Genomic DNA, 18,069 nt, shown 5'->3' on the forward strand with positions numbered 1-18,069 from the left:
GAGCCCAACTTCTGCACTTTCCTAATATTAATCCTTAATATTGAATCTGTGCCCTTGTTCAAAAAAATCTTGCATGCTTTCCTGTTGGTTAAGTAAGAAGAACTTTAATTTTAACATAATGAAGGAATTTAATCTTAAAAGAATAAAAGTGTTCATAGCTGAGTGCTAATAAGAAAAAATGAGAAGCTTAGCAGGTGTGGTCTAATCCACCACAGCATTTAAGGAGGTACTTGATTTCAATGAGACTGAGGAATCCTACTGTCTCAGGGCCTTTAAACACTGTATGTTCAACTCTGCCACCTTTTCCCATGATAAGTGATGCTTAATAAGGGACACAAGTTGTCGCTTTTCAATCAATGTGAGTTGGACTCACAGTCTGACTGCAGAGTGAGACACTGTCCATCACAAGGAAATTATCCTGATTCTGCACTGGTAAATAAAGGTGGGAATAAATACCATAAGGAACTTACTAAATCTTTTATGATCAACAGGTATGGAGGAGATAATACTATTTTATATATTGAGTATTCATGGGCAAGTACCAGCTGAAGACAGTGATGGCAATCTCAGCCCAGGACCCAAGTTCCACAGGGTCCCATCTGAAGACAGTGGTCACAAAGCTGATGTCCCCACAGCACAGAACCCTTAGCAATATGCCAATGAAATTCATTTAGCTCCATAAAAATGCTGTTTACCTGAAAGACTTGTAAAAAAAACCACCAGGAAAATGACTGCTTACAGGGAAAACAACAGAAAGGACTTGTCACTACAGCCCAGTATCTCCCCCTGCAGTGGATTGTTCAGTCTGCAGATCACCCACTGCTCCAGGAACACAGATGCTTTCCACAGAATTTCCTTAATTCTGCCATGTCTATGGAAACACATCAAGGCAGCAGATGGCTGATAACTAGCAAAGCCTCCTGCCAGAAGTTCTAATGTCTTGTATCAAAAATTCAGGTGTTTTGTCAAGTGGTTTTTTTTTCCACATGTCCCAGGCCAATTTTGGCTGAGCTTAGTTTGGTTTCCAAACTAATTGCAAGAATTTTTTTGTCAAGCTGCCTGAAGAGAATGATATAGAGGCTCATGTGTTGTGGTTTGGAGGGTGGGGGAGAGTGATCTTTAAGATGTAGGTAGAAGCCAAAAAACCCACATATAGAAGGAACTATTTCCTTCATCACATCCCTTGACTAAAACCCACAGAAAGAGCACGTTGGGTATGGGAATCCATATAGGGTTGGGAGGTTCTGTGAATTACTGCCTAGAAAAGTATGTGTGAGTGTTTTTTCCCAGTCACACTCCCTACACATCACTCTGTTTTAAGGCTCCATGATGTCTGTGTTGCCTGTGAGGCTGTGTCAGGACAAAAGTGAACTGTGTCTGCCTTGTCTCTAGGGAGTGGGAGTTAAAAAGAGCAGTCCCCCTGTTTTCCTCACAGCATAATCCTTTCTCTTGGCAGAGAGAAACTGTGGATGGAACCAGTCAAAACCTGCTTTTTGAGGAGTGTTTTCGGAGTTAAACATCAGTTCATGCAACTGGTGGCTCATTTGTTATTTAAAGAGCACAGGCACACACGCACACAAAATACTGTTTAGCCTTGTTATTTCCCTATAGGCACTAACACATTTTTCAGCTGGAATATTCAATGCCCAGAGAGGGTAATTTGTCAGCCAGCTTGCTGCTATTTTGGGCAAACCTGGGTTTAGGCTTATTTAACAGATTGCTCTACGTGAATCAACCTTGTGAGCTCACTCTTTCTCTTTCTGAAAATATTTGTACCCCTACAAGAATATAATTAGAGCTGCACAAATGTTATATATCATAAGTTAGAGCCAGACAGCTAAACTCTTACTTTCACTGGCAAGCACCTCTGCATGCAAATTGCTGAAGGCTGTGCTTGTTCAGGTGAGCTGGTGTGTTTTGGTTAACACCATCTTTGGACAGCAGCTTGGAAAGATTTGGTGTTATTGGCTGCACCTCATTTCCTCCTCTGATGCTGAACAATGACTAAAAAGCAAGTGCTAATGTGGGCAGGAGACATATGAATATTAGATTATTTTAATTGCTCTCCAATCATCAATGTCTACATATCTCCAAATATAAACTCACATACAGAAGGTTCGAGGGACAGGTCAACAAGGAATTAAAGTTTGTTGGAACAAAATCCACAGCTGTTTAGCCAGCTCTAACCTAGTGATCAACATTTCTTATTTACATGTATATGCTCTCACTGAGGTAAAAGAAATTCTGCCCTTACTGTTTAGGGACTTTCAAGTGTTGCCATTAATAATTTGATTAAAATGCTAACATGAGACAGTTTCTGTCACATCAATATGGCAACCATTTGCATTGTTTTTTTAATATATGTTTATATAACCTAGTTTTTCAGAGGCTGTATGGTGGGTGGAAGGTGCTGGGCTGGGCTGCCTGGAAGAGATGCTGATTTCACTGTCTCCCAGGCAAATGTTAGGATCGCCACTCACCCACAGCACAAAATCCCCTGTGATGGTAAAGGTCAGCCAAGGAGCCATCTTCTGCTTGCCAAATAGTTCCAGAGATATGCAATGGTAAACACTAGTTATATTTATTATTTATTTATTTATTTATTTATTTATTTATTTGTCCTTCCTTCCTTTGGCTTGTGAGCAGGATTTCTGGGGGGGGTTTATGTGAGATGAAATCTGGGATGTTTCCTTTTTTTTTTTTTTTTAAAGGTCCATGCCTAGTTTTTTTTAAAGGTCCATGCCTGTTTAATAGGCAGAGCTTTAAAGCCAACCTGATTTCACCAATCAGTGAGTCTATTCCATTTTCATACTTTCGCTCTGACATTATAACCTCTATCAAAAATTGCAGATGACCTGATCAATAAAAGTATCAGAAACTGTGGTGAAGAGGTGCTAATCTCCCACTTAGTCCCTGCAAACACCCCGACTCCTTAAGTAGTCGCAGTGGTTAAGCTACAGCTCACTGTAGTTGGCTGTGTGAGCAAAATTAAACTGCTGCAGAGCTTTCCTGGTGCAGCATCGGAGCCCTGAACCTGCCCCCTCCCCTGGAAGGACACTGCTCATTAGAGCTGGCAGAGGTGTTTGTGGCAGCCACCTGAACCCTGCAACCTCACCCTAACAGCCCTGCCTCGATCAGCCAGACACTCTGCCCTACCTGACACCAAAGATCAGAGGAACAGAACAAATTCCTTAGTGCTGGAAGGAGACAGATGTGGAGGCAGCTTTTTACCGTCCCTAGAGCCCACCCAAGGGGTGACAGCTCTTGTCGTTCTAACCCACTCTTGCAAACTCTGCTGGTGACCATCTTCACTGGGGACACTCACGAAAGCTTCAAACACCAGTGGGATGGAATCAGGTTTTCAGCTTTTACTGGTGCATATGGAACACAAATCACAGAGTCTGTTCTTTTGGGTTTTTTTTTCTGTTCTTTTGGGGGTTCTTTCTGTTCTTTCGGGTTCTTTCTGAGAATTGTTGAAACTCCCAAGATTACTTGGTCCTACACAATTATTAATGACACCAGCAGGGCTGCTCCAGTATTTTAGGTCCTATCTTTGCAATAGTGAAATTACCAGCCTGAGAATTAATATGCATAAACCAATACAGTGCAAAAAAACTGGAGGAGGAACCAAGTAGTTCTGGAACATTCACGACTGCTCTTTCACTGGGCTGGCACAAGGATTGACCCCAAGCCTTCAGCCAGTTCTGCTGACACAGACATGCAACAAGAAAACAGCAGCTGCTGTGGTTTTACCTACCAGAATGACAAACATTGCAGGCACCACAAAAGCCCAGATTGCTCCATTCTCCAGTGAAAGCCAGCAGCTGCAGGGAGAAATCAGAACGATTTCAGACGAAGCACACAGTCATTTAATTAGTAATGTTCTTAATTTAAAAGAGCAATTCAAAAAGAGTGCAAAAAGACCGGTGAATTTTAAAAGCAAGAGACGTGATAGAGCCCCAGGAAGAAGCTCCTTTCCCCCTCACACTCAGGGAATCCAAGGCAGGATCTCATTTGGATTTTTGTCTTGCAAAGAGTCAGTGACAGCTCTGCCCCAGCCCACTTTCAAGCAGCATCAGGTGTGGAAAGATGGGAAGAAAGGAAATGTTTTATTTGCTCTTTGTTGTTTTTGCATCCTCAGTCACAGGCAGTGATTTCAGTGCTGGAGCACTGTCACTGCAGCCAGGGACAAATTGAAGCCTTCCCTGCCTTGCCTGGCTGGTGTTGGGGAAGGGGCTGCTCAACACACTCTCAGCTTCGTGGGCCCTTCTTCCAGCCCTAATGAGGTAAGCCAGGGTACCACACACAAAATAACAATCTTTGCTCCAAAGCTTCTGCTTACATTATGGTAGGATTAAATCCTATCTTGGTCTGTCGGTTAAATTCTCTCTTCTTTTCCTAAATTAGAAAGGAACTTAATTTTCCAAATGTTGGACATGATCCATTCTAGATCTTGAGATGTGAAGGAAAAATCAGATTATTTTAACCACTTTCCCCCAAGTAAGTGTGTTTCTGTTCCAGAACTGCAGTTTTCTTCAGAAGTTTGAATATCTTTAATCAGAGATTACCCTGAGCAGGGGGAGAGCAGGGAGCTCACTGAGGAGGCCTCGTGCCTCTGCAGTGAAAGATAAAACATCTCAGGAGCTTTTTGTGCATCAGCTCAGCAGTGAAAAGCAAACCTGAGGCTTCTATGTCTAAAAAAATCCCAGAATATGTCTAAGAATAAGAAAGAGTCATGCTTTTGCAAATTATCTCCCCTGCTCCACAGGAGGATCTTGCAGCTCCACAGCCCAGTTAACACATCTACGAGTTTCCTCCATGTCAGATTTTCCATCCTATTTGCAGCTGGAGTGGGGACATTTTCATACTCACTTGCCACTTTCTCCATAGCTGTCTAGGGATGATGTTGCAGAAATGACACAAATCACCAGTGGGCAGCCTGCAGAAAGGCAAAGGCAGTGGCAACATTAGGAACAAAAGCACCGTCTTCCAGTAAACCCAGCAAGTTCTGCCAGATTTTTTATGAACAGAACAGCTCAGAGTCATTTTCAAATTAAGTCTAACTTGACATCCTCCTGCAGCTGTGTAATCCAACTTGTTTTAATCAATTGATGCCAGAAAAACAAAATGGCTTTTCAATAAAGTACTAGTTTAACAGTTAAACTGAATTAGTGCAAATTTCCTTGACAATCGTAGTCCTCTTTCAGCCTGGTTTTTGTTGGTGTAATTTCTGCCTCTTGCTACTCAAGTAGTGCTACCATGTGATTGTCTGGTAATTCTTGTATGATTTAATAAAATGTGAAGGGTTGAGCTTTTATCATCTTACAGAACTTAATAACCAGGTCCCAGACAGAGTATTAGACACGATAGCCTCAAGTTTCAATTTTTCTGTTTAATTCTTCAGGTTCTCTGCATGAGGGTTTTACAAAATTCTCTGACAAGCAGTTTCTGCTTAATTTTACTACTATCATCCTCACAAATTCTATAAAATTTTCCTGTACTGACAGACCTATAATTTTTGGAAGAAGTCTTTTCAGTCTTTAATGATTGCCGCTAGAAGCACATTTATAAATATGTATATATTTATATGTCTATGTATTTATACAATGAAATACTCAGTAGTTAAGAAGCATCATCTACAGGAATTGTTTAGGTCTTAGACTTTGAAATCCATCCTGTAGGATAGAGTTTAATGTCTCATGAGCTTTATTCTGCTTTCTCGTGCTTGTCCAAATCAGGAATAATATCTTAAATGTAAGATCCAATCAAAGGTAAGATTTTAGTTTACTGTCTCACTTGTCTATTTAAGAAAGGAAATTCCTACACACAGTTGAACAAAATCAGAAATAATTATATTCACCAGAGCAATTAAGCACAGATAATCAATATGCCATGGATATGTGAGTTGCCTGCACTAAAGGTCCCACAGGTATTTGTTCACATTCCCAAGCACATCTTTGGTTGCAGAGTAGATATTGAATATAGATATTGTCTGCTGATGCAAGTTGTCTTCCCACAGAAGGGATGAAGGGACTTTGTCACTGAAGCAAAAATACCTGTACCTGACTAATCCTTCTTTATATTTCTAGTCCATCTTTTTTTTTTTTTTTTCACCCAGTCAAATGCTGGATATTCAAAGGATTTAGCACGACTCTCTATCAATTTTAAATGGCAGTGAAGAAGAAAATTAAATAGAGTTCCTTTGGAAGATAATAAAACCTATGCAGATGAAACATAGAGCAGTCACCAGCATTAGAAGAGCTGTTAAGTCAGTGAGAATAAAATGATCTGCAGCCTGTAGTGCACTGTTTGCCTTTTCATTGCATTAACAAGACACTAAATGGATAATGGCAATGGAAGAAGAAGTAAGGTTTTGTTACAGTAAAATAAGAGTATTTTTCCTTTAAGGAACAGCTATTCAATTAACTCCATAAAGGTTGAAAAAAATATATATTTTTGTCCTAAGGGGATCATAAGATTTTATCTGGATTGAGGAATTCATGTGGATTATACATTATGCACAAAAATAAGTGTGTTTGCTTAATTTTTTTCAGCAATAATTACATAAGAGTTGTGAAGTTTAGTCTACACCCATAACACATCTCTTCCAACCCAAACCATTCTTTGTTTCTGAGGCACTACTGACAAATAAAATGGAAAATGCCTGTAAACTTGAATGTTGTATTTTGAAAGTTTCTCTGTCTTCTATATCAGGAAAAAAAAAAAAACTAAAATCAAACTAGCAGGCTATAGAAAATCTGTGGCAGACAATTTAAAGCAATTTTAGGACATTAATTCTAAAAGGCTAAATATGTCATCTACTGAGAAAGATGAAGCATTAGACACAAGTGAAAGTATATTTCCTTCCAGTGATGAAAAGATCTATTTTGCTTGATGGGAAAAAGTATATTCTCCCATTTATATTGTAGAACTCCATTTTCTATGATTTTCTTCTGCTGTGTTATGTCATATCTAGGCAGAAGTCTGGGACTGTATCAACTAACAGCAAACAAAGAAATTTATGTCTTTTGACAGCTCAGAACAAAGTCTTCAATCTGTGACAGTCTCTCAAGGAAAGGAAATGGGCTGAAATAGGAAAACATGCTAAGGCCAAAGTGCCACAGCAGAATCTCCAGTATCACAAACTCTGTCATCAGCATCCCAAAAATGGTGGGAGGGAAAAGCTTTGCTACAATAATCTCTGTGTGTTATCCTGAATCATCAAGGCAAAAAAAGAAGGGTTGTTTTTTTTTACCCAAATGATTTCAAGGTAGTTTTAATGGTAGGATACCATCACCTTCCTCAAATTGCCTTTTTTTTTTTTTTTTTAAATTCCTGGCAACTGCAGGCTCTGAGTTAATTCCAGCACCCTTGGGACTAAAGGCAACACGTGGGAACTTCCATCAGCTCTGCACATTTGGTGTCCTGTCTCTCCCCTTACCACTGAACTCATTTTACAGCAATAGCACCTCTCAGATCCCTCAATAGATGTTGGGAGGTTGGTGGAGAATTCCCTGTCCCTCTCTCCTCACGTGGCCTCAAGTTTTGATTTGTCATCAGCAGGGACTTTGCAAACATTTAAACAAATACTCAGCCCGGTGTTTCTGCTTAGATAAGAATGATGGGCCTGGGTTTTTAAATTCAGGAGGAGGGTTGTCTTTATTCCAGGAACTATGAGTTTGCAAAAGCCAAACATATTCACACTTCAGTTGAAAGCACAGAACCAATAAATGAACTGTCTCTTTTGACTAACATGAGATGAGACATCCTTGTCTTCAAATTCCTACAATCATCTTATGTCAGTATAACCACTGGGTAAGCTAAAGCATAAAAAAATGGTGCAGTGAGACCTCCCTCCCACAGCCCTGCTCTTAAGTTGGTAATTCAGGGTCTGATTTGGCCTTGAGATGTCATGGAATTCGCTGCAGTGGAATTAGGTTTAAGGACTATACATTTTAAAGTCTGATTACAGTCAGAAAAATTATGCATTTTCTTATCCAACAGACCTACTCTCAGAAGGCAAACTGTGATCTTAAGATGACAATTTCAAATATGCTTCTGAATATAATCTGGTCCTAGAGTGAGGAGACTTAAAGTAAGCAGCTACTAAATGCTTACCCCATCCAACTCCATAATAGTATAAATGCTTGCTTTCTTCTGACCCAAATACTTTGATCACCATACTGTAGAGATGAAATCCTTCCACCAGCATCCAGGCAAAAGCACTCAGGAAGAAAAAATGAAGGAGAATGGCCAAGATCTTGCAAGGCACCTAAATAAAGAATAAAAATTAATGCATAACTACTTTGTGATACAGTCACATTGGTTTTCCAATTTTTATTTAATTTCTATATACATTTACGTGCTAAATCACTGAAGTAAAAGTTTTTAAAAAAAAGCACTAGGCAATTTCATTTTTCTACAGCATTTTCAGACAGTTTCAAATCCTCTTACCTTTAAAAAAACAGAAAAAAACCCAAACAACATTGCCAAACACAATGTGGAAATCCAAATGAGTTATTTATTTCTAACAGCAGGAACAATACTCCTACTAAATATTTAAGAATTCAAAACTGAAGTGTCCACATCCAGCTCCTGAGCCTGTAGCAAGTACAGGAGTCAGAGAAGTGGAGTAACTTCTATGCCTGTGCTGGCATTTTATTCTTTTTGTTGATGATGTGGGACTTTGTACACTAATGAAAATTAAAATGTTGGGACTCGATTGTGCGATGAAAATTGATGCTTTCCTGTATGTTCTCACTTGTACTCAACTGGTTCTGTGCTAGTGCAAAGACATTCTAATGCAAATCCAATGTGACTACATGTATTCAAAAGCAATAAATTTGGGGTTAATTCATGTAAGTGAGGTCTGTATGTGGTTTAGTACTTCGCAAAGCTCAGGGACATATTATTAAACCAGATTAGCTTATTGACAAAAATGGTAAAAGCCTTACCAGTTAGTTTTATCATAAGGCTATAAAACGCATTTTAATGCCTTTTGATTTCCACCAGAAGATTAAGCCACAAAAATATAAATGCAACATATACCTGACTTACAAGCTAGTTCTGTCAAATGGATGCTTTCCAAGGTTTGAGTAGCCAAACAACATGAATCACAAAACAGCAGAAAAATAAAACACAGTGAAGTAGCAGGAGGCTGGTCTGTGTGTAATTCTGTATAACACTTAGTTGCAGATTTGTACATAAAATCCATAGCAAAGTTGCTACTAGTTCTGGTTTTGTGCCTTAATGATGGCTTAGAAGTTACTCTTAAATGACAAAATTGCCTTCTTGAAAAAGCATTGAAAAGCTGAGCCTTTCTGTGCTAAACCCAAGCATGTCTCCCTGGCTGTATCATAGGATGCACTCTGCTTTTAGCACAGTACTTGTAAAAAGGCAGATCTCATTACTGTTACTCTTAGAGTTGACTACTTGTGAGTCTGTGGAAATAGAAAAATCAGCCCAGCCAGCAGCAAGGCCCATCATATTATAGTTGTTGAGAAAGTAAAGAAAATTCTCAGAAAGGCCTCTCAGAAAAATATTAGTCACGACTCAGAGGACAGTCTTAAAACAGGCAGGTAATTTTATATATATATCATAAAGGAAATTAGCTCATTTCATCTCTCCATTTGGAAGTGTTTTCAGCAATGCCATGCAGGAGTACTGAGGGAGAAACAGCTCCATACACTGACCCAGAACTGCAAAACTTCTGGTTTTGCTGGGAAACCACAATGCTGCTTAACACCTTATATTTCAATTTGCATTTCCCTGTGTTTAAATAACTCTTCAGTTTTTCCCACAAACACTCTCAGGCCTTTGGAAGGCTTTAGGAGCCTAAAGAAATGTTGATGGTTAACTACTTGCAAACATACGCTGTGGTTTGGGAATCTGTTAAAAGAATGGTGCTCTCCAGTCTGTAGTAGAGAGTCAGTAACTAAGACTGCAAAGCTCTCTGAAGAAACAAATTCATCTGTTCCTGAAAGTCTAAGGGAAGTCATCAGATTGGCATGTGGATAGTAAAGATATCTTAGAAATTTGGCAGTATAGGAAGAAAATGTTTTGTGCAAAAAATATTTACATTTTCTAGAAGAAAGACAACCTGGTTTGGGGAATAATTGCCTTCCTGGAATATGCCATGATCATTTAAGACTCCTGTTTTAGCACTACTGATGTTAGGTATCAATGGCCAACTTTTTTATAAATCAATCAATCAACTGAGTGTATTACAAAGATCAAAGTCCTGTGTGTGAAAACAGAGGTTCGTGGTTAGAAATCAGTCTTACTCAACAAAAGGAAAATTGTATAAACTGTAAATTATTAAATTACACATCTGAAATTACCAGAGGAGTGCTCTATGCCATATCTGGAATCAAAAACTGAATGTCCCTAGAGATGGAGGCAGGAAAAGGATGGAGAGGCTCAAAGCAGTCATGCAAGGAAGTGATGCCAGCTCAGGGTCTGTTTTTCCAAGGCCATTCCCTGTTGCACTGCAGTGGCTCAAGCAAGGGGGTACCACAAAGGGGTCCCACTGGTTCTCTCAAACAAGGGCACTTCCAAACTGCCTGGCACTGATACTCCATCTCTGGCAGAAGCAGAAGATTACAAATTCACACCTTCTAGTGTAAATACTGCCTCCCTCTTTCTGTAAACGACCATTTAGCAATTCAATTAAAGCTGCAATTAAAGGTATTAAAACTGCTGTCAGAGCCAGTGAGAACAGAGCATGGAGTAAGGACGTGAGGCTAATAAAAGGATGAATCACAACCCCCCTGATCCTGAAAGGCTAAAACGATAAAAATAAAAGCACAGCAGACAGTGTTTACATCACATTCTTCAACTTTAAGATCTTTACAGTGTTATGCTGTTCAATTACTGCTGTTATAGAGCAGGTAGGGCTGAAATATCCATGGATTCTGTGAAGCATTTCACTTCACAAAGCCTGTGGTGTAAAGCAGGTCTTGCTTTCTGTGTGCTACTGTTCCAATTTAACTTACTTAACTGAAGTAAGTTTTGAATAGGTTTAAGAGAAAATATGCACTTATTAAACTGCAACTTCAGTCTATGTGAGCGCTTCACAAGCTTGACTAAACAAGCAAGACACCTGTGTGTGAACAAGGCATAGTATAAATGTAGGGGGACACTGGGACAGGCCTCTGGAGAACACAGGCTCTACCCACATCCGAGCAAAACCAGGAAACACAACCAATGTTTCACAGGATTTTAAAGACTGGAGGTGATGCTGGCCTGGATAAGGTGTAAAGAGGCTTTCACACACTAACTGAAGTGACTCAGCTGGATTGTCTGAAAGCCTGGAATGGATGAAAAATGAAAAACTGTGAGAATAAGACACACTGATACACTGTGTGAACCCATTATTGCCCTCAAGCCCACGTCCTTTCAGTAGGGTTTTAGCTCTCTACTTAGAGAGGATTATTTTCATGCCTGGTTTCCACTTTCTTCAGTTTCAAGTTATATCTTTTGCTGTCTCCATTTCATTTTCCTTCTAAACCATTCCCTGCCATTTTCTCCCTTGCACGTTGCCTCACTCCTTCAGGACCCACCTGAATGTTAAGCAGCAAAAAAGTTTGAACTTTATTTTACAAATTGCTTTTAGATCCTCAGGTAGTAATAGCCTATGCAAAACCAGGCATAATTGTTATTTATAAACTTAACAGAATTTCAAAGGATCCCATTTGAGCTGAATATAAATTTAGGTAACAGTTGTATTGGCAAAATGAAGAATGTGCAAACCTCATCTTGACTTGCACTGAGAATAAACAGAAGAAAAAAAAAAGATTAATAGAAGCCACTCACTGCTTCTGAAAAGTAATAGGGAGCAACAGCTGGGCACCAAACTAGCCAAGTTTTGATCATTACAAAAACAGAGCACACTGGAAGTTTATTGTAAAATCAGGTTTTGTTTCTGCTTTTCAGGTGGGACTTTCCATCAACAGACCTTATGTTACTTTAAATTGCATTTTTTAAACACAACAGTGGAAAGAAATTGGTTTTACTGGTATGTAATACTGTTAACTTGGCCTATTTGTCTCAATCTAACCCAGCTGTTTTAGATGCCAGTTTTAATGGTTTAGATCCTGGTACTCTGCATGAGGAATTCCCACCTGCAGCAGCAGATCCATAAAATCAATCTGTAATTTCAATTTCCAATCTATGTGATCAGGCAGAAAAAACCCTATACATGCACAGAGCTCAAGTACCATGTGAGCAACATGAAGGTGTTGTTGCTTAAGTGGCTGCCTTAGATGGTCAGAGAAATATGTACATGTTTTACAATATCTTGGATTAAACTTGGATTAAACTCTTACACAGTGATACTTAGTGCTTTCTGTCACCTCTGGCTAATTAAACAATAGTTGCTTTACCTTTGGCATTGATTATTACACAAATCCTACTTAAAAATCGTCTAAATCTACAGAGTAGAGATCATCATCAATAAATCTGCTATTCAGAAAAACAGTGTGTTCTGCCCCACAAACAAAAGTTTTTGAGCAAAAAAACAAAGACCTTCTGTTTTGCCCTCCAAGGCAGTAGAAGATATTGCCAAAGCTCAATCTGAAAGCTCATTGCCTTCCATTGAGAATCAGAAAACTTTTTAATGTGGGGTAAAGAAAAAAAGAGTCAAAAATGTACCAGAGCAGAGAGCAGACAATTAAAAGAAGCCAACCCCCACCAGAAAAAAAAAAAACAAAACGAAACCACAAAATCCAACCAAACCAACCCAAAACCTTAACCCAAATACAAATATCTTACTTAAACACACAAGATAGACAATATTCTCCAATAGAGAATTCTTAAAATTTTAAAGGGATGAGAGAAAGCACAAGCCATGTCAGGCAGAATCAGCCATGACATTTGAAAACACACTGAGGTGTGCTCCATTTCTAGTGATTTTTCCATTGGATGGGTGCACGATGCTTTTGGTTTGGCAAACACCCAGACACGGCCAGATATCACGATAACACCGTTTGGGTGCACAAAATGCTTTATCCAGGAAGGCATTTTTTGGCTAAGGCATGTCAAAAATAGGAGATCTCACGTGGAAGACGCTTTCTTGCACGTGGCATTCATTCCAAACCAAATTATTTTTCTTCTCAGGACTTACAGTGCCAGGGGTGAACTGGAAGCTGGTGAGGAGCAGGATCTGGGCCACCAGGACAGCAAAGGACAGGTTGGCGTGGATGTGGTAGCGCTGGTTGCGGATGGTGCTGACAGACCTGGCAGAAGGCAGAAACACTTGTGAATAAAACAGCACTGCCAGAAGCATTCCGAGAATATATTTATGATTTATCAGCAAGCATTTAGATTGACTTCTGCATATTGGTTTTGGTGGGGTTATCACGATGTCTTCTGAGCTCTCCTTCCACCAGGATGGAGTGGCACCTGAGTGGTTGCTTTGATATTCTGCTGCTGTCCTGAAGGCAGCAGAAAGATTGATTTGCACATGAAAAAGCTCTGTTCGTGACTAGTGGCAGAATATCTTGAATGGTGCTGTGCTATTGAGGAGGGTCAGACCTGCACCTCACAGAAAGCACACTGCACCTTGCACCATTCAGCCCACACTGTGCCACAGAACTCCTGGATTTATTTTGCTGGTATTTGCCTGTGTGAGAAATAAGGGAATGTGAAAAGACCTTTATTATAATTTTGACTTATACCATTATCAGCTTCTGGGCACAGGAACTATAGCTCCATATGCAGATGGACAGTGCCTACCTTGACAGAGACCTGACAGTGATTACAACATCATTTGAACACATCTCTTGGCTTTGCAAAAAAACAGCTGGAACTCGGACAAGAACATGCTTTCCTGGAAGTCTTCTGACCTCGTGTTTCTGTTCTCATCCAGAAATAGGAAACAGAAAACAAAAACACTGATCTGAAACATCTCGGGCCTTTCCCACAATTTCATTCTTCACTTTAAAAAGCAGTTCTGGTGATAAAAGGTTCCCCATTTCCATCCATGCTACCTGCCAGCCCCCACCAGCAGTTTTAATCATCTCAGGACACCCAGGCCGTTGGCGATGGGAACTGTTGTGTGTCTCCTTCACTCAGCTTGACCCACTTCCATTCTTTTGTTGTGTCACACTGGATGGGGGTGACTCCTGCAGCCACTGTGTGTGTCCCTGCAGCAGAGTGACATGGACTGGACGATGCAGACCATGGTTGTGTCAGCCCTGCCCTTCCAGCACTGCCGTAGCCAGCGCTCCGTTGGAAGAGAACGAAGAGGGAAACGACGAGAAGTATCTGTGTCCTAAAAGGAATCCAAAGAGCCGGGATGTGCTGCCTGGTGCCAATGGCTTTCTAATAAAGAGCTTCAGGTGGTGGCAGGCTGGGGCAGTGTTCCCCAGGAGGCGAGCAGGACTGCCTGCCCTCCCGGGAACCGCCCGGCGCTGCCGGGACACGGAGCAGCGAAGAACGTGCCAGATTCTTCTCCGCTTACGTTATGGTCATCTAACACCACATTGCAAAATTTCGCTTCAGCTGTTTAACGAGACCCTGCTCTCCAGTGAAAACCTAATCAAATTATTTCTGATTGGCAGTTTGAAGGATCCTGTGTGTAGGTGGGGTGCTTTAACCCCGGAACAGTCAGCAGGCCCCAAGCTCTCTTCCAAAAGTCTTCTCTTTGCCTCCAGTTTCTTCAGGAATTTTCAGCCCTGCTGCAGCCACACCACCTCCCTTTTACTCCTTTTTCCTTTCTAAACACTATAACATCCAATTTTGCACTCAGACAAAAGTGGAGCAGATCATTCCCCTCAGCCTAAACATGCCAACAGCGCAGTGCCAGATAGGCAGACGTTGGACTTATTTAGAGTGGATTTTGCCACACGTTACACATTTAATCCAAGTATGACCAACACAGATCTTGAGACTTGGAAATAATACGGGGTTTGGAACAAAGGAACACTGCAATCAGTTTGCTGTTTTTACAGCAAGTCCTTTTCCCTAGAAACTGGCCTCTTAACGGGATGCCCAAAATACATTCTTAGGCACAGAAATCAAAAGTTGAACTCCTGAGTAGGAAGAATATGGTTTAGTGTGTGAAAGGAGACAAAGAATCCCATTCCTTGCTGCTCAACCACTCTGCTGCACAACCTCAGACAAGTTGCTTCACCCTTTGTCATGTTTTCTGTTTTTTATTTAGAAACAAACCTCTATGAAATCTTCTTTCTTGGAAATGTTTGTATCAAGGCCAGCTGAGCCTCAAACTCAGTTATCACTGTTGGAAAATAAACAGGCATAAAGACCCTGAGTGCCCTGTAGCAGAAACATTCCATGTGCAAAGAGCCCTCCAAGGGGCTGCCCTGTTCCAGGCAGGAGGCTGCAGAGATCCAGAGGTTTTAAACATGAGCTGTGGAGTGAATATCACACTGCTTACAGTGTCCTTCATCCTCCTAAAACAACACATTAGATAACCAGCCTAATGGAGAACAGCAACTCGAAAATAAATGTGGCTTGTATGATGTAATTGTGTACATGTTGCATGAAACAAAAGGCAGGCAGCTCTAATGTTGACTGAGACTTCCTTTCTGGGCATTCCTTTATAAACACGCTGCCTTCCAGCCCAGGAGCAGACAGAAGGACTGACTGTACACTCCAAGCAACCCAAAGATGAGGGTAAGGGGGGCAGAGGGGGTGATCCTGCAGTCCTTGCTCATGTTGCACTTGCTTTGAGCTCCCAACCAAGTCATCCATGCTTTGAGCTCCCAACCAACTCTCCATGTTTTTCTACAGTTCAGTAGTCTTGCAAGGAGGCAGTAGCCTCCTTGCAAGACTCCTGAACTGTAGAAAAACATGGAAAGTTTAAAAAAAAAAAAATCTAAAAATCCCTCACGGGATGGAAATAGCTTGCTGTATAAAGACCACCCCATTTCAGGAAATGAAAGTAATTTAGAAATAACCAACCAACTGTTACAAATACATGTGCAGAATCCAATTAAGGGAGGTTGTAGAATTAATAGCCTTTGTTTTATCCTGAGCACCTGAAGGGATCCTACTCGGTGGCCTGAAATGCGCTGCTTCCCTTCCTGCAGTGATAGCTGCTCAGCAGGTTATTAATTTAAAATTACTCACGACAATATAGCAAACGTGACCAGCGTGATCGTCAGGCAGAAGATGGACAGAGCACAGCCAATGTAAGTGATGGAGGAGAGGGCCACCTGGTGTTCTCTTGCTAGCTGCACACGAAGGAAAGAAAAAAAAAAAAAACAAAACAAAACAAAAAACGAAAGAAGAACTATTAATTGATTTATCACACTGCAGAACCACGGGTCAGCGTTTCCTCCTCCAGCCATTCGTGAGGAAGCTGTTCACAGTCATTCCCTGCTGTTGCTAGAGGGGGAAATGAGGAGCCAGCTCCAAACTCAGTCACACAGCCAGGGGATCCACATGCCCGTGGCATTTAGCTCCCTCTTTTATTTCCTCAACCAGGCTTTCCTCAGCACAAGCTGGAGTTTCTCTGCTGCTGCAGCATCATCCAGCCTGAGAACAGAGCAGTTTATTGGGCTCACAGGCAGTGTCAGTGATGGGATCTGTCACAGGTAATGCTCTCACAGTGCAATAATTTACATCACTGTGCAAATACCAGAAGTGCTTCACAGCAGTGAGAACTGACAAACCCAGATAAGCCATAAATCACAGGCCATTTATAGCCCACTCATTTTGTTCAATTGTGTCACGTTTTCAGTGGCTGTTGAAGAGCTGGACTGACATCTACAGATTGGAAAACCCCAGAAAAGACCCAGCATGAGCAGTAGGAGTGCAAACCTCTCCTCTCAGCCTCTGTTTTTATCTACAGGCACCTTTTGTAGAAGTAATTCAATTTTCATGAACATTTAAACTGTAACTCCACAGTGCTCTCCACTAAGATCTCTGTTCAACCCGGATAGAGTCAATGCTGGAGGGACACCATGGTTTGGCCATTCATCTTAAATTAATCAGAGAGTATGTTTTAATTTTCCATGCAAGTTCTCATAAAAGAATGACAAAAAAAGCCTCACCCAACAAAGGGAGCCAGGAAGTATTAATATATAATAAGTAGAATGGACTGAGGCAGGAAAAGGTTTTCTCATCTCAGAAAAATTTTCAAACATTTTTCCTGACTTGAATTTGGATAGAGTTGACATTTTCATAAACTGAACATAAACTGAGGGGGAGGGAGGAATATGTAGTCAATCAAAAAGTTTTAATTTTGATGCTTGAAATACTATGTTTTAATTTGAATCTGTGTTCACCATAAATTAAATTCTTAGCTGAACACTCATTCAAAATATTTACTTATTAGAAAAAATACTGAAAGGAACAATATCTTTTCCAACTTTTTTACAGAAACTTTTATCTAATGAAAACTAATCCTTCCTCACATGTTTGGGATTTTCTATTGTTTTCCACATGCACAATAAAAATTTCCCTCCCAAACAAAGTATTTCTTTAGAGATTATCAAACCCAAGCAGCCCCACCAATAAACTTCCCATTAAAATTCCTCTTTAAAGGAGAGAAATAACATACCATGTGGTTATGAGGAAACAGAAACACAGACAAAAAGATGTGTTACATATGTACATTTTTCCTGCAATTATCTGCCAACAGAACCACCCCATGTACAGTAAGTTTTACAGCAGAATAACTTGTGGCTCACTCAGCAATCTGAGAACTATTAAGGGATGCAGCAGCAGCATTGGAAGACAACTGTTGCTATGGTGTAACAGTTCCTAGGAAATATGATGCAGCTCTTGAGTGGTTTTTCCTCTTTTAGCCAAAGGCACATTTCTTTTCCCTGACTCGGACAGCATCAATTAAAGAAACAAAAGAGTTCTGTGTGCTGGACCAGCTTTAAAGCTCCATATAATTCCTACAGAAGAGATCCTATCATGCCTCATTCATCAGAGAAGCCATGTATAGCCTTTCTTCAGAGAATATTCCTGATATAGGAATAATCTTTGTGGTAAATTGAGCAGTTTAGAAGTGATTTCCTCATCAGGGATATTCACGTCCAGAATGGATGGACCTTATTTCCTGGCTACAGGTGGTTTGCAATTCTACGGTAGGAG

General features: G+C 40.5%; 1 protein-coding gene across 1 annotated transcript in view; it reads right to left on the bottom strand.

The window, feature by feature from the left end:
• The window catches only part of ADGRD1 (adhesion G protein-coupled receptor D1), a 142,190-nt gene that overhangs the window by 28,343 nt on the left and 95,778 nt on the right, over positions 1 to 18,069 (bottom strand). Inside the window, exons 16-20 of the mRNA XM_017815622.1 lie at positions 16,093 to 16,196; positions 13,124 to 13,235; positions 8,119 to 8,272; positions 4,873 to 4,939; positions 3,758 to 3,824 (exon numbers count right to left, since the gene is read on the bottom strand). Of these exons, the coding sequence (XP_017671111.1) occupies positions 3,758 to 3,824; positions 4,873 to 4,939; positions 8,119 to 8,272; positions 13,124 to 13,235; positions 16,093 to 16,196 (504 nt within the window). The remainder of the gene's footprint in view (positions 1 to 3,757; positions 3,825 to 4,872; positions 4,940 to 8,118; positions 8,273 to 13,123; positions 13,236 to 16,092; positions 16,197 to 18,069) is intronic.

This window comes from Lepidothrix coronata, unplaced genomic scaffold (assembly GCF_001604755.1).
Source record: "Lepidothrix coronata isolate B3197 unplaced genomic scaffold, Lepidothrix_coronata-1.0 Scaffold51, whole genome shotgun sequence".
Classification (NCBI taxonomy): domain Eukaryota; kingdom Metazoa; phylum Chordata; class Aves; order Passeriformes; family Pipridae; genus Lepidothrix; species Lepidothrix coronata.